At 49.5% G+C, this 15690-nt stretch overlaps 1 protein-coding gene across 3 annotated transcripts in view; it reads right to left on the minus strand.

Annotated features, from left to right (window-relative positions):
• Positions 1 to 3054: 3054 nt before the first annotated feature.
• The window catches only part of PRXL2A (peroxiredoxin like 2A), a 137957-nt gene continuing 125321 nt past the window's right edge, over positions 3055 to 15690 (minus strand). For 2 of the 3 annotated variants that reach the window (XM_045293492.1, XM_045293493.1), the window contains 5 exons: positions 14173 to 14335; positions 12269 to 12360; positions 6998 to 7138; positions 6136 to 6300; positions 3055 to 3738 (listed from right to left, as the gene is read on the minus strand). In XM_045293492.1, coding sequence (XP_045149427.1) covers positions 3625 to 3738; positions 6136 to 6300; positions 6998 to 7138; positions 12269 to 12360; positions 14173 to 14335 — 675 coding nt within the window. In that variant the 3' untranslated portion in view covers positions 3055 to 3624. Of the gene's footprint in view, positions 3739 to 6135; positions 6301 to 6997; positions 7139 to 12268; positions 12361 to 14172; positions 14353 to 15690 lie in introns of all 3 variants that reach the window. The other variant, XM_004713036.2, reaches the window with a different exon arrangement.

The raw sequence follows: 15690 nt of genomic DNA on the forward strand, positions 1-15690 counted from the left end.
TACGTTTTGAGTCTTGGCATAAATTCAACCGCTATTGGAGTTCTTTCTGACCATTAGCCAGCGATGTGGCAGTTGCTGTGCCCAAAGGCAAAGTGTGTTTACAAGTGTTTAAAAGGGAACTTGCCAGGGTTTGGCCTTAATAAGTCTTCCTTCTCTTTGCACTCCTCTCATTTGCAGGATGGCATAATCTCAATTTGTTTAACAAATAAGAAGGGAGCCTTGTCAAAGGTCATTGAAACGTCAAAGTCCACAGATTACTAACTTATTTTTCAGGTTCTTTATAGTCTTTGTTATGGATTGAATTGTAACTCTCCAAAATACAAGGGGGCTTCAAATTTTCACGGGGAAATTTCTACCTTGTTTCATTCTTTTTTCCCCATGAGCTTTATGAAGCTTCCCATGTGTGGGAATGCTGGCCCTTAATGACATAAAAAAGGAACTCCTGTACTGTAACCTTTAAGCACAGGGCGGCCACCCAACAGTTTGGTGATTCAGACCGACCCACTGGCTCTATAAGAGGAAGCCCAACAATCTAATTCTATAAAGATTACAGTAAAATAATAATAATAACCCTATAGGGCCATCCACTCTATCTGTTGCCATGAGCTGGAATTCATTTAACCGCACTTATCTATTCCGAAATACGGTCGGCCCTTGTACTTTTAATTCTCCCACTGCCATCGAGTCAATGCTGACTCACAGTGACCCCCCCGTGGGTTTCTGACACTGTAACTGTTTACAGGAGTAGAAAGCCCAGTCTTCCTCCAAGGAAGCTGCTGGTGGTTTCGAACTGCAGACCATGCGGATCGCAGCCCAACTCGTAACCGCTACACCACTAGAGCTCCCCTGCATGGTTAATTAGGCCATATCCAAATAGAGTGAGCACTACATTTAATCACTTCTTAGTTACTAATGAGAAACATGCCAGGCACAGGCACACACAGATGCCATGAGGTTTGCTACTTGGCAAGGAATGCCAAGAAACCAAGGATGCCTGGGGTGATAGCCTTCAGGTGTTTGTTAGTGCTTGATAAAATTGACGTATGGATTGTCCTAAGAGCTCTAAGAGCCCCAATATAATTATATGAAGTAGTACAAGTGGGTGACTTTAACCATTTATTTTCTCAGTTTAGGTGATGAGAGGTGTAAATTCAGGGCACTCGCTCTAGAAGGAGGCAGGCTCCGCTGGCTTTTGGGAAGTCCTCTGCTCAGTTTCTCTAGTGGTCTTCTTGGCAATCTCCTTATGGCATTTGCCGTCCCCCGTGGCTGTCCCTACACTGTTTTCTTGATCCCTCAGAATCTACTGGATTTAGGGCGTGTCCTATAGGAATAAGCCTTCATTAATAAAGAAAGCCCTCATTCCAAATGGGATTATATTCACAGGTACAGAGAGGGGTCAGGATGCCAACACATCTTTGGGAGGGACATAATTCAATCCCTTACAGCTCCAGACAAAAGGGCCAAGATCCCAATTTGGACTGTGAGAAAACAAAATTCTGTTCCTTCAAGCTACATTCATATGGTATCTGTTACACACAGCAGCACTACCTAAGGATTTAACGGGCACAGGGGTTCTGCTGAAACAAACATCTAAATGTGGTGGAAGGATGTTGGAATTGGTCTTATCAGGGTGCCTTCGAACGAAAGCAATCAAAACAACGGCATCTAAGAGGATCCACTAGGTTAGATTCCAAGCAGAGAGGTCAGTTCAGAGGTTATGATGGTTTGGGATTCCCAAGAGGTAATCTTGATAGAATTCCTCAACGGGCACAGGAGGATCATGGGAGTTTACTATGACGTTTTAAGGTAACTGAAAACTGGATTTGCGAGAAAAAGGCCAGGAACGTCGCATGAGGATTGTTTCTCCATCAAGACAACATCCCTGCTCACTCTTCAAGGGCGGCAAAGGCTGTCCTGGGAGGATTTCATCGGGAAACCTTACCCACCCCACAGCCCGGGCCTGGCTCTTTTAAACCCCTTGTTTCCCAAACTCAACGTTTTAAAGGAACACTATTTGAGTGCCTCAAGAGTGGCACAGGTTGATACAGTATAAACTGAAGAGCGGGAATTCTTTGGGGAGGTTAGAGAGGTGGAGTGTGTAGTCTCATCTGAGTGTATAGACCTAGATGAAAGCTTTATTGAGAAGCAAAAGTTTCACATTTTGATATTTTTTTGGTTCATAAAGGTTTCTATGATTTTGTAGCCATATTTGTTATTGTCAATTCTATTGCAAGAGATCAGTTCTAGAATCATCACGTCTTCTAATTAAACTCTCCTGCCATTCTGACTCACAGTTCCATTGGGTTTCCAAGACTTAATCTTTACTGGGGGAGACGACAGACCCATCTTTCTCCTGCAGAGCCGCTGGTGGGTTCCAACTGCTGCCCAATACTTGAGGCCACCAGGGTTCCTTCTGGCATCTTCTAGGCACCCAGGAAATCTTGTTCAAGTTATCCTTCAGCCTCTAACGAGAGTGCCAGGAATCAGGACATTACTGATCCTCTTTGAATTTGTCTCAGTCACTGTGGAAGCCGAGCAACTTCCAGACTAACCCCTCCCCGGCGCAGTCAGACTCAGTTATGGTCTTGGGCCTGGACCATTCAACCGCTACACACTTCCAACCCTTTCCCTCTATTCCTGCTTTTCTACTAGGAAAACTGGTCCCTTGGACAGCTCCCTAGGGCAGAGGGCCCCTTAAACAGTTTCTGATCTCATTATGATTCATATCACACGATTTCAAATATAACAAAAGAAGTTACATTTTGTCCTCAAACTACCGCATCTCCTTTTTCCTAATTTACCAAATACAGGCTAAAAGACCACCAGAGGAAAAGAGCTTCCCATTTTACCAGTCAATCCTCCAGGAAAGGCAGCATCACTAGTCTGGAAGATGCGATGAATTGTTCTGATTGTTTTCAAACCTCTCAGATGCACGAAGAGGCACTTCTGACTCCAATGGCAGCCCTTGCACTCGTTCAAGCCCGGCTTTAACCCCACGTGTGGAAGAGAGTGACTTCACTTTCAAGGTCATTGACACCACTGTTTCAATCCAGCCAGCATAATGGTAAAGTTTTATTGTTTTATTAGAAATACTGGTGATCCTAAAAGGCATGATTCTGGTGTGTAATTTTATTAGACACAGATGGTGATCGCTCCTTCTAGAACAATAACCTCTGAAGTTAAGAATGGAAACAATGAAAAACTAAATTTTACTTTAAAATCGATCTTTATCAAATTATATCGAAGCACATTAATTTAATCATGAGTGTATTATGTAAAAAGTCAGTACTGTAAAACACAAGCCAAAAACTATATTCTGATTTCAAAATTAACAGCACTCAGACACGATGTGCATCTGTAATGCTGTGCCGTAGCCAACTTTTTAAGCCTCATATTTTTCAGGTTGTAGCTGAAGTAACCCTCACCAGGTTCTTAGATTTTTGTCAGTCTTATTTTGGGAGCTATTTTCCCTTTATGGGCCTACACAGAGTATACCTGTAAAATACATTAAGAGTCCACGCTGGGAATAAGGTACGGAGACTTTTCTAGCTCCTCGGGCACACAAGTTCCTACGAACACCAGCGAGCGCCCCAATTATCCCTGAGCTGGGTTGTTTCAACAAGATCAGTTTTCCTGTGGGGCTAAGGTCTGTGGTTTGATTTTCCTAGCAGCTTCCAGAACAGAAACTGGGTTTACTTTGTCTCCAAACTCCTTCTCTCGGTGCTCAAGAAGAATGCCCTGCAAGGGAACAAGAGGGGTTATCAGTCTTCATTCTGGGTCACTGGTCCATTCATAAAGACGGATGTGGACACCTGGCTGTTCCTCGGGCTCTGTGCTGGCCATCTGGCCAGGCCCTGCCCATGAGAAGTTCCGCCCAAAGGGGACAGTAGACAGGACAACAGGCTGCACAATACCTGCACTGTCCTGGCTGCACCTGAGAGGCAGGAAGTCGAGCATGGGGAATCACAGAGCCAATCAGGGAAGGCTGTGTGCCTAACACAGCTCTCTGCCAGGTGGGTCCGTGGAAGGTAAGCGGGCAGAACGAGCTAACCCAGAAGAGCCTGAAGCTGTGGAAATGGAGCTCGGGGGGATGCAGCCCATCTGGGACGTGAGGGCTGCTCTTTCCTTTAGTGTTGCTAAGAAATTAGACAGAATAGCAGAACCCAAAGCTACCTGAAAGTGGGGAAAAGAGCAAGAGCATGTGTTTGAGACCAGCACCACAGAATCCTTATGGATGTAGTTCTCGGGGCACTACATACACCTGGGGGACTCATTTTAAACAAACGGCAAATGCGGGCACTATAAAAATCACATCCATGCTGTAATGACAACAGGGAGGCCAATCAGGAAATGTTCTGTCCTCGCTCAATCAAGCTTTATTTAGCCACTGAAATGCTAAACAAGACCGCTCAGGGCATGGGAAGATGTTCACGATAGACCGTTAAGCAAAGACAGATGAGCTAGTTTGAGAAGAGACCATTTTGTAAAATGTCCAAACAAAAAGCCCGGCTGGGTTCTGGTCGGGTGGCTGGGTTTACCGCGCAGCTCCTACCTCCCACTTTCTGCTCTCCAAGCAGACGGTTTGCACAGTCCCCACCATCCCCACACAGGACCTCCCCTCTGCGGCACCCGGGATACTCAGCAAGCTCTCTGTTGGGCAGCAGGACACAGATGGGCATCTTGCTGGGCCCTGCCCATGAGAAGTTCAGCCTTAAGGGGATGAAATCTACTCCGTTTACACCAAGGCAATTCCCTCTGAGGACAACGTGACCGCAATAACTGATCTCAAGGAACCCTGCAGTGAGTCCTGGAAGCGAGCCAGCCTAGTCACACTTCCACTAGGGCGGGCAAGGCCGGGGAGCTCCAGGGAGCACCAACAGAGGCAAACAGCACACCTAGCAACGCCAGGAGTGTGCCAGCCAGCTCAGGATGCCCGGGAGCTCCCGGTGAGTCAGCGCCAGGCAAGAGGGGGCTGGCCAGTGGGCTAAGCCCTGCCCCGAGGGCTTTAGGGAAGCAGAGACTCCGAGTGTGGGCAGGAGCTTGAAAGCCCAAGCCTGCAGGTGTCCAGCGGGAGGAGCTGCGTGGGCCTCAGGAATTTGCCTGCCCGAGTGAAGGGCATCTGGAAGAGGTCCTGGGCTCCACCCATCGAGAGAGGAGACAAGCGGGAAAGGGCAGTCCCTGGAGCTGGACAGATCTCACTCCTGCACGAGAGTACTGATGAGGTGCTGGTGGGGCGGGGGGGAGGGGGGGGAGGGGGCTATGAGTTATTTCCTGTCTACTTGCATACATGCGGAGGGGGATAAAATACTTCACATTCCAGATCGGATCAGTTGTGAGAAGCACAATCGTGTGTGTAAGGACCTAGAACAGGGCAGGCCCTCATGGCAGCCATGATTAGAATGACATTGTGATATGGTGACAAAGTACCCAGACCAAGGATACAGAGAAGGGAAGATGAACACCTGTGTTTACATGCTCATCAGATGCCATATCATGGTAAGACTGTGGTACCGACAAGCAGCAGAGTTGCCAAGGTTTAAAGAGATTTGAAATCCCCCGTTGTAAGCTCTATTTTATATAGCCTCACTAACTAAATTGGGAAAAGCCTATGATTATCAACCTCAGTAGTGAGAGCCACCAATTCTGCCTCTTCAGAGATGAGGCGGAATGTCAATGCCATGCCCAAGGTTGGCAGGGTCAGGCCTCGCGGTCAGACTACGATCCCCCTGGTCCTCTCTCCTTGCTTTAGAGGCCGCATCCACTCAAGCCCGTCCCAGCTCTGACTCCATGACGGAGATCCAACCGGAGCTGCCAAGCCCAACCATGCTATGGTTTCAGCACAGCAAACAGAACCCCTGGGGGCTCAGCACCTCATAGTGCCACTGGCGACCTGGACGCTTGTGCAGTTACTCACCGCCCCCCTCAGTCTCAAGGTCAATGTCTGAGAAATGCCAAAGCTATTAGCACCTCTCTAGGCAATGACGACAATGCATGTGTGAGGCTGCATGTAACAAGTCCCTCCTTCCCTCAGATTCGAAGAGCAGCGGGGAGGCGTGAAGTCCGGGAAGCGAGTCCTGTGTGTATATCCCACCCACAGACCCCCACAGACCCATACGTGAACTCCTAGAAATGTACCTGCTTTCCCGAGCCCACCACAAAAACTCCTCCGAGGATAAAGCCTTCGCCGTCCAGGTTTCCAGAGAAGCCTCCGTTCCGGGCCCGGAAGAAGTTGTACCAGACACCCAGACGGACAAATCCCATAAACATCATCTTCCGCTTTTCGGGACCGTAAAATTTTTTCTGCAGGAATGAGACAGAAAGGCTATATATGGAGGTGCACGCCTGTCTCTCCCCCAGGAGGAAAGGTTCCCAGTAGGAGATGCCTCCTCAGGCAAAGACCCAGACTCCTGGTTCATGTACTCCTTCCACCCAAGATACATGGCCAACACATAGGATCACCTTCAAGCTGCCCCCAAACCCAGAAAACTCTGCTGGGTGCACCTTCCAAGCACAGAGCAAGCCCAGCCTGGGGCAACAGATCCACAGCTTTGAACCCTGGCTTTCACCTCTCATTAACCACGCACAGGGTTCTGCGCTGTTGACAGGGCTGTGACAGACCTGCATTGTGGAAGGGTGCGGTGGAGGGAAAGAATGTGCTGCTCTGAGTTAGGGTCAGGGTTTGTACGAGATCCTTATAAGCACAGTGGCAGGGACCCAATGGAGCTTCAGCTAGTGCCTAGCTTAGGGGTCAAACCTTAAGAATGGTTTCAGCGGTCACTGTGGGGAGAGCCTGTAAGTGTCTAGTTATGCTTTCTCCACACAGAGGGTCAGGAAATCCCCCCAAGGTCAGAGCAGCTAAAAGGGAAGCAGTCTCTAGCTCCAGGCCAGAGAGCGCCTCTCTCTCTCTCTCTCTCTCTCTCTCTCTCACATACACACACACACAGCTGGCACAGTCCCCTTCCCATCAGTCCTGCTCTGATGGCGTCAGTACACACACCTTTTCATCCAGGAAGATTTCTCCTTTGAAATACGGCTGGAAGTCCTTCACCTCAGTCCTGACGTGCTCCTTCACCACTGCGTAGAGGGGGACACCCAGCTCATCCAACTTGGGCTTCAGGGAGGACAGGTCTGTGGCCTCCTGTAGGAGGCAGAGGAGAGGAGCTCGGATCTGTGCATGCCTGTGGCCCTGCAGTCAACAGCCATCCACTTCCCTGCAGCTCTCAAGCAGAGCTAGCCCTGAATATGGAGGAACAGAGGCAGCTAAACCACCAGGCACTCTAGCCCTGTACAGCCTAGCATACGCCTGTCCTGGCTGGCACTGGGTCTCAGTCCAGGGTTCAAGTTCCTTCCCTAGCCCAGGCGTCTTAACCTGACATGGGGGAAAAGACAGGGCAGGCCCTGGTTAGGGGTGTCCTGGCAGTAGAGACTGCATGTAAACATGGTCCTACATTCTTCTCTCCACAATGCCTCTGCCTCTCCCAGCCCCTCCCCTGCCCTTGAACTCGCCCCAGGGGTCTATCAGAAAATTCACTCAGTGTACAAATGGCTGTCTCCATGTCCATGTTCAGTCGGCCCCTCCCCTCCAATAACCTTCCTCCCTTCTCTAGTAAAAATCCCACCTTTGGGAAGGTACTTCTGTGTAAGAAAGTGCTCCCTGGCTAGCCTAGAGTGAACCCCCCATTCTCTGAGTACACCCCATCTCCCTGCCTGGTGACTTTTTTCTTCTTTAGCCTCCATGTGACCACCTGTTTCAGAATTGTCACCCACGTGGTGTCAAAGGTGTGTCATCGTTAGAAAGTGTGTCTCCCATTTCTTGCTCTCCTCTGGTGCTGAGCACATGGCTGGGTATACAGAAACCATTAGACATTACAGGGGAAAATCAGGAGGTCAACAGGGAGAATGCAGCTGAGCTAAACAGGACAGGCCTCCCTGACTTTTGGAAATGTGTGTTGGATGAATAAATTGCATGTGTCACGGCGAGACTTCAACCGTAAGAACAAATTATTTTTTCACATTTGGTATTAGGAACAACTGCTTGCCTCCAATACAAAACGCAAGACCTCCAATACAAAATATGTTGTGGCAACTACACTTGTCGTTTATTTTTTTTAGAACAAAAGCACAGCAAATGAAGTAGTTAATGACAACGTACAAAGCACACAAGAGCTTCAGTGCATGGCAACCTCCACCCCAGAGCAGAGAGGACAATGTGGAGGTCACCTGTAATTCGTGCTTGCCTGTTTGTTAGCAGAAAGATGTTAATCACTTTCCCGGGGCTCTTTTCTCTGGGTGTGTCTCTCTGGAAAGCCGTTAAGTAGAAACTGAGTCACACACCTCCTCCTCAGGCTACTCGAAATGACTCATCCCACCACCCCACACACATTTCAGAAATTTAAGTTTTCACAAAATGCTCTGCCAGGACACAGGTCAGAGGAGAAGAAAACAAATGACAATCAGGGACAGCAGCTATTCTTTGACCCTTTTAGGCTTAGCAGTCCTGAAAAAAACCAGGCCACAAACTTTCAGATTGGTTTATCTGGAGCCAGGAACCTGGGACTAGTTACACTCCCCAGGGAGGTGGAATCAGGTTGCAGACGGAATTAAGATGGTTATAAACGGACCTGTGCAAAGACATCTGATTGTGTGGCTCATAACACATTATGGACAGCAGGCAGCTGTTCAAACGGAACAAGGGGACATGGCATGGTTGAAGATCAGGAAAGGTGTGCATCGCCATGCTTATCCAACCTGTACGCTGAGCAAGCACTTCAAGAAGCTGGACCGCATCACCAAGAATTCAGCAATCGTTTGGAAGAAGACTATCCGCCTCCCGTGATATGAAGATGATACAAGTCGGCTTGAAGAAAGCACAGAGAACCTGAAGCACTTACTGATGAGGAAGCCCGAACTGATGAAGAGCAGCAATTACAGCTTTCGGCACGGATTATACCTCAACGAACAAAACAAAACCAAACCCCAAATCCCCACGACTGGAATAGATATCATGATACAGGAAGGTAAGACTGAAGCTGTCAAGGGGGTTATCTTCTTTGGATCCACACTCAGAGCCCACAAAAGTGACAGCAAAGAGAGCACATGGCACAGTGTGTTGGGCAAATCTGCTACAAATGACCTCTTTAAAGTGTCAAAAACAGCAGCCATCTAAGGTGCAATCAGTGGTCTCTTCTTGTCCAGAGAAAAATGTTGAAAATCAAAAGACCTATGGAAAATTTAATCTAATGGACTGATGGACCATTCAACCACCAGCCTCCATGACTCAGAGACCAGATGAACTAGCTGGTGCCCGGCGACTGCTACCAATGGTCTGAAAAGGATCCCATTAGAAGATCCTGGTTAGCGTATGCAAAAAACATGGAACAAAACTCAAAAAACTTTTAAAAGAGACCAGGCTTCTTGAATGGATGGGGCTCATCTAGGATGGGGACTCCCCAAGTCAGAGGGGACTCCCAAGACTCTAACCCTTAGCCACCCGTCAGGTCTGGAACTGACCACTTGTGTTATAACAGTCTACCATTCAAGATCAAAAGGGCAGCATTGCCCAAGGACAGAGTTCAGAAAGTTAGGAGAAAGGTGAACGGTAGCAGGAAGCATAGAGAAGAAGTGGGATAAGTAATGGGACATGAGCTGGAGCAAGATGTGTATGAACCGTTGAATGTAAAACTGATGACCTGTTCGGTAAACACTCATCTGAGCCACAATAAAACGTTTTAACAAGTGTTGAGACATTGTCCACACGAAAATATTCTACATCCTACGTGAGTTGAGTACTGACCAAGGTCTTAAAATAGTGAAAGCAGCCATCTAAGATCTCTCACGGTCCAAAACAGAGAGAAGATAATCAAAGACACACAGAAATACCTAATCAAAGGACTCATGGACCACTGGAACTTCAGCCTCCGAACCCTGAGACAGGAACTAGACAGTACCTGGCTATCATTGCTCATTTCTGAACGGAATCACATTTTCACTCACTGCCCTCCAATCCATCCTGACTCATAGCGACCCAACAGGACAGAGTAGAACGGTGTTTGTGGGTTTCCAAGACTGGGAATCTTTACGGGAGGAGACAACCTCATCTTTCTCCCGTGGAGCAGAGTGGCTGGTGGCTTCAAACTGTTGACCATGTGGTTTAGCAGCCCCACTTGTAACTCACTATGCCACCAGGGCTCCAGGGATCTCATCAGCAGGTTCTAGATAGAGTGGGAGAAACATGTGGAATGAACTCTAAATTCCCGAAAAGACAGGGCTTACCCCTGGAGCTCAATTTTCAGCCAAACAATAGGTCTATACAATTAATAGCACTAAGTAGGTACACACTACTTAGAAAAATCAACCCTTTGAGATCAAAAGGGAAGCATGTGTCCAAGAACAAAGTTCAGAAAGCAGGAAGGATTAGGAAAGAGGGAAGAATGGACACAGGAGGCACAAGGAGAAATTCGGATGCGTGGTAACACACGATGTGAAAGGCAATCGACGACATCAAACAAAACGTGCATGGATTATTGAATGAAAAATTCATTCGGCTCTGTAAGCTTTCACTCAATTCACAATAAAAAGGTTTTAAAAAGTAAAACATAAAAGTGTTAAGAAGTAAACGTGCCATTTTGAAGATACAACCGCAACTGACCCAAATGATGTATTTTTAACCCCCTCATATGCATGTGGAAGTTGGACAATGAACAAGAGAGGTCACAGAATAGATGTCTTTTGGTTACGGTGCTGGTCAAGCATCGTACGTATGTCCTGGGCTGATTTCTGTCTTGGAAGAGGTCTGACCAGAATGCTCCTTAGAACTGAGGGTAGCGAGGCTTCATCTTTCATAGTGGGTATATTATGAGGAAGGGTCAGTCCCTGGAAGAGGACATGATGCTTGGTAAGGTAGAGGGTCAAGGAAAGAGAGGAGAACTCTTAAGGAGGTACACTGACACAGTGGCTGCCACAAGGGACTCACACACAGCAATGACTGCAGTGATGGGGCAGGACTGGGTGGTGTCTCACCCTGCTATACATAGGCTCTAAGATGGGACACCTTGAGGGCACTGTAAAATAAGGGCATCAACCTGAGTTATCTCCTTGGAGCAGGCCCAGGATAATCACAAAGGCCCTACAATGTGGAAGAGGGAAGAAAAAGTCAACGTAAGAGCGATTCTATTGAAGAAACATTTGACTAGCCATTGCTACCTTTGACGATGGAGGAAGGGGTCACAAGCCAAAGGATGCAGGAAGCCCCTAACAGCGAGAGACAAAAAAATAGGTTCTTCCCTAAAGCCCCCAAAAGGAATCAGCCCTGCAGACACCTTGAATTTGAGTGAGACCTACTGTAGATTCCTGATCTCCAAAATCGGAAGATGATGTGTTTTTGTAAGCTACTGTATTTGTGCTAATTTTGGTATAAAGCCCACATCTCCCAACACTGGGGTAACTTGATTATAGGGTCTCTCTGCCTGTTTCCTGTTCTGTAAGATGTGGACAGCAAACTCTTTCCAGGACCAAGGAGACACGGGCATTGACAGAGATATGGGAGGTACTGCTGTGCATCAGGATCGAGCGGTGTCGGCCACCTCTCCAGCATTCTGTGCTCCAAGAACAGCGCCTTCCCTTTCTTCGATGTGCCGGATGGGTGGCAGCGGCGTCCATTTGCAGGGCCAGGTCAGAGACCACCCAGTGGAGGAGCTCCGACAACTACCTGTTAAGGTCTCATGCACCCATACTACTGGCACGACTGAAATCCCATTGAGCTTCGGATCCAATGCCAAGGGCACAGAGTGAGGTGGCAGAGCTGCCGGTCCGAGTGTGCAGTCCTTAGCTGTCCAAGAGAGACTCCAAGCAGCTCCCTAGAATGGGCAGACTGGCAGGGCATCCCCCAAGTGTGCCTTTCAGAGTTTCTCCGTGTGTTATAGCTGACCCCAGGTAAGGGTTGGCCATCCCATATCCGTAGTAAACTAAACCTCTCAACCCAAACATCCTACTCCTGTGCTGAGCATCAGCACTGTCCCTGGCTGAAAGGGGAAGGCAGTCCAGGACACAGGCAGGAGGGTCAAAGGGCGGGGAGGTCCTACAATAAGGTCAGCCAGCAGGAAGGGGAGAGTTGTTCAATGAGCTGAAACAGGAGTGTAAGGTCAAGGAAAGACCTTAGGCGGACAACAGAGAGCAGCCAGCGCTGACTGAAGGCTAAGGTGGACCTACAGACCTTTGTTCCTGGTGGGAAACGCGCTGCCCAATTTGCTAGACCCCCAGACGCACTCACCTCTCGACAGAGGAAACAGCCCGGCCGGCGCACAGCCATGATCACGGCGCCGTTCTTTTCCCAGAGCTCCTTTGCTTTGAAAGTCCTAGGTTCTGAGAGAAAGGCAAGGGGGTTAGCATCTCTGCCAGCCCAGGCCCAGCCCACCGGATCCCCATGGACATGTCCTCAACCCGATGGACCCCTCGCAGGTCAGAAACCAGATCCAGCGGAGAGCAAGGACTACTATTATTTCATAGGTGGGAGACGGTGAGTAGGAAATACAGATAGATGTTCAGCCTCCTGAGGAAAATGAATGTAGCGTGAGGATACTATGGTATACCCCAAAGCATCCTCCTGAGATCTATTTTTAAACTTGAAAATCCTGAACTGGGAGATTCCTGGAAAAGAGCGACTTCTTTCTTTCACTAGCGTCTTTGGACATTTTAAGGCTCCTTCACGGAGGAGCAAGGCCCAAATCTGGAGTAATCTTGCACTCTGACAAAAACGCTCTTCAGGTGTGTTCAAAAACAGCTCAGTCAAGAGGAATGAATTAAACTCCACATGTGGCTGCAACACTATCAAAAGGGGAGGGCGAGCAGATGGCCCAAACATGAGAACAACCGTGAGGATGGCACGGGACCGAGCCGTGTGTCCTTCCGTCGGACACAGGGTCGTCAAGAGTCAACGCCCAGGAAGGAAATGATTCTTGGCAGGATAGGCGTTCACTTGGAGTCCCAGCTCCCTGGTCAGCCTGGCTTGAGTCTGAATCTTCTCTCTCAAGCTCAGATTCCTGATTTGTTTTACAACGGTAGCAACAGCAGCTACCACTATGGGCTGCAGTGTACTGAAAGATGAACATAAAAGTGCTCACCCCAGAGTCTGATGGTAGAGAGGGCCCAGTGACCACAGACCTTTATTATCTAGTACATCCCACGGGGATCCTTGTCTACTCACAGTATGCTAGCAAAAAAGTTTGGCTGGGCAGTGGGGAATCTATAATCAAGCAAGATTGGGGAATATTGAGTTAAACTAAGTTAAACAGGCGTCTTTCTGTAAGGCTTTTTAGTCCCTTAGTAAGGCAGCCTACATTATGAACGTGTATGGTCAGTGCTCCTGCTTGCCCTCAACATAGTGGACAGACAACAGTGGCTTCTGTTTGCAGGGCCAAGCTGACGACTCCCTAGTTGAAGAGCTCTGACCACCTGCCAGGCGCTCACAACAACTGCCCCTGCACTAAAGACACACCTAAAAATCCCGCTGAGCTCAGAGCCAATGCCAAGGGCACCCAGTGAGGTGGCAGAGCCACCGGTTCGAGTGTGCAGTCCTGAGCTGTCCGGGAGGGACTCCGGGCACATCCCGAGAACAGGCTGACCGGAGGGTCATCCAGAGAGGACTTGGCCGAGCTTCTCCGGAGGCTGACCCGCTGGTGACGGCTCACCGCAGTGATCCTACCCCTGTGCTGAGTACCAGGATCATAGGAGGGGACAAACAGCATTTCTCAAACTGATGTGACCCGGGAACCCCCTTTCCAAGAAGCCCTCTTGGGTCTGAAATCCCTCAGAACACACCTGGAAAGGCTTGGTTGATAATTCAATATTGCTAAGTATCTGGGAGAAATTTGGGATGATGGTCATGGAGACGACAACAACAGAGTGAAATATGCTTTGAAAGGAGAAGCTAAACTGCAAAACAGCACACACACACCCCCCCATCACCAGGACCTAACAATACGCGTAGCGTACGGGGGAAGGGGTGCGCCAAAATAAAAGTGGTTATCATGCCAGCAGACTGGAGCTCTTGGTCATTTAAAAAGTGTTCTTAAATTCCCCCTAATAATAAACAAAGAGCTGAATGCAGAAGAAAACTAAAGAAACCCCGGGCCCGATGCCTTGGAAAAGTACTGAGCTGCGCGGGCCATCTCTTACCCTTGCCCAGCGTTTTCAGATCTATGCTCTCGAGGTACTCCAGCGATGCTTCTTGCGGCTTGGCCAGAAAGAGGTCTGTGTTGGCCAGGAGCAGGGCCACGGCTGCAGCCCCCAGAGCCCCTGCACCGATGGACCACACTCCCATGGCGAAGAAACCTGGGTCCTGGAGGAAAGACATTTCTGGAGATGAGAGGAAGGAAGACGGCGTTACTGCTTCCCTGGGACAGCTGGGATCTGGTCTCCCTTGCAAGGCTCCAGCTGGGCGGCCAGCCAGCAGGCACAGTGACGGGAGAAGGCAGGGAGAGCTGCCAGCAGTGTCAGGGACGAGACTGGACAAGGCTGCTGAACACCTGCCGCGCCACGAGCCCAAGGGCTCACGGGCGTGGCAGCCCCTGCCCAGAGCACCCTAATGGTCGTCAAGGTGGTCAGAGAGGCATGACAACCTATCCAGGTGCTCCCCGTCTGCTCTCCCCACACTCCCCAGGCTGAGCCTCTCTGTCTGTGGGGCCTTTTTCCAGTGTCCGGTAGTTCCCCTCCCCCCATCAGCGCCACCATCCCCTTCCCCACCCACCAGCCCAGCGACTGCCTCTGTCACCAGAGTCAGGACCAGTTCCACAGTGCTGCTACCCTTCCTTGCTCCCCCGACAGCCTCAGAAACAGGGACCATCGCCTATCACCCAGCCTCAGCCGGCATCAACAGAACCCCCAGGCATGCGAGGTATACAACCTCAGTAAATTTCCACCAATGGGAAATCGCTTTATTGTTTACTCGTTATAGAAAGTGAAGCAGCTCATGGAAAAAAACGAAATGAGAGAGACAATGCAGAAAACCAGATAGCTATCCAGACGAGACACCAAATATACCAGGAAACCTCCCACCTGAAGACAGTCAGTGGTATGCTCTGGGGGCGCAGCCGCTGCAATGGAGGCGTAGACAAGTGCTGCCTGAGTCCAGCCTCATCCCCAGCTCAAGCCTACCTGTTTCTCCCCAGCTGGGAGGCCTTGTGTGTCTGGGTGGGAGCTCCGAGATGCAGTCCAGCTCTGAACTGGAGGCAGGGCCCCCATCCAGCCTTCTTTCTCCGACAACCACTACTGCAGTGTCTCCCTCTCCACTTGCCCACGTGCCATCCGAGTCTTGCTTGTACTGGGGCCTTCCTCCCCACGCGGTCAATCAGACCGGCACTAGCCCGGGCTCTTGAATGGGTGGCCCTACTCGCACTCCGCTGCCCCTGCAGGAGCTGGCTTAAATAGAGGGTTTTCTACAGGATTAAGCAGAGGCCTGGTAATTCACCTGGCACTGCCAAGGGAGAGCGCTCGCAGGTGTCATGGCTATGAAGCAGGGCTGGGAGTAGCTCAATAACGGGGCGCTTTGGGGCAGCAAAGGGCAGGACAGCCAAATGAATGTGTGCTGGCCTGAGCAGGCAAACAAAAGAGAGCATCCACAGGGGAGGGGGATTGGTCAAATGATGGAAACAGCTTTAAAGAAGTGGCATCTCAGGGAGAGGAAAGGGGAGGGAA

Source organism: Echinops telfairi, unplaced genomic scaffold, assembly GCF_000313985.2.
Source record: "Echinops telfairi isolate 266 unplaced genomic scaffold, ASM31398v2 ScPeMD7_2010;HRSCAF=2546, whole genome shotgun sequence".
Taxonomy (NCBI): Eukaryota; Metazoa; Chordata; class Mammalia; order Afrosoricida; family Tenrecidae; genus Echinops; species Echinops telfairi.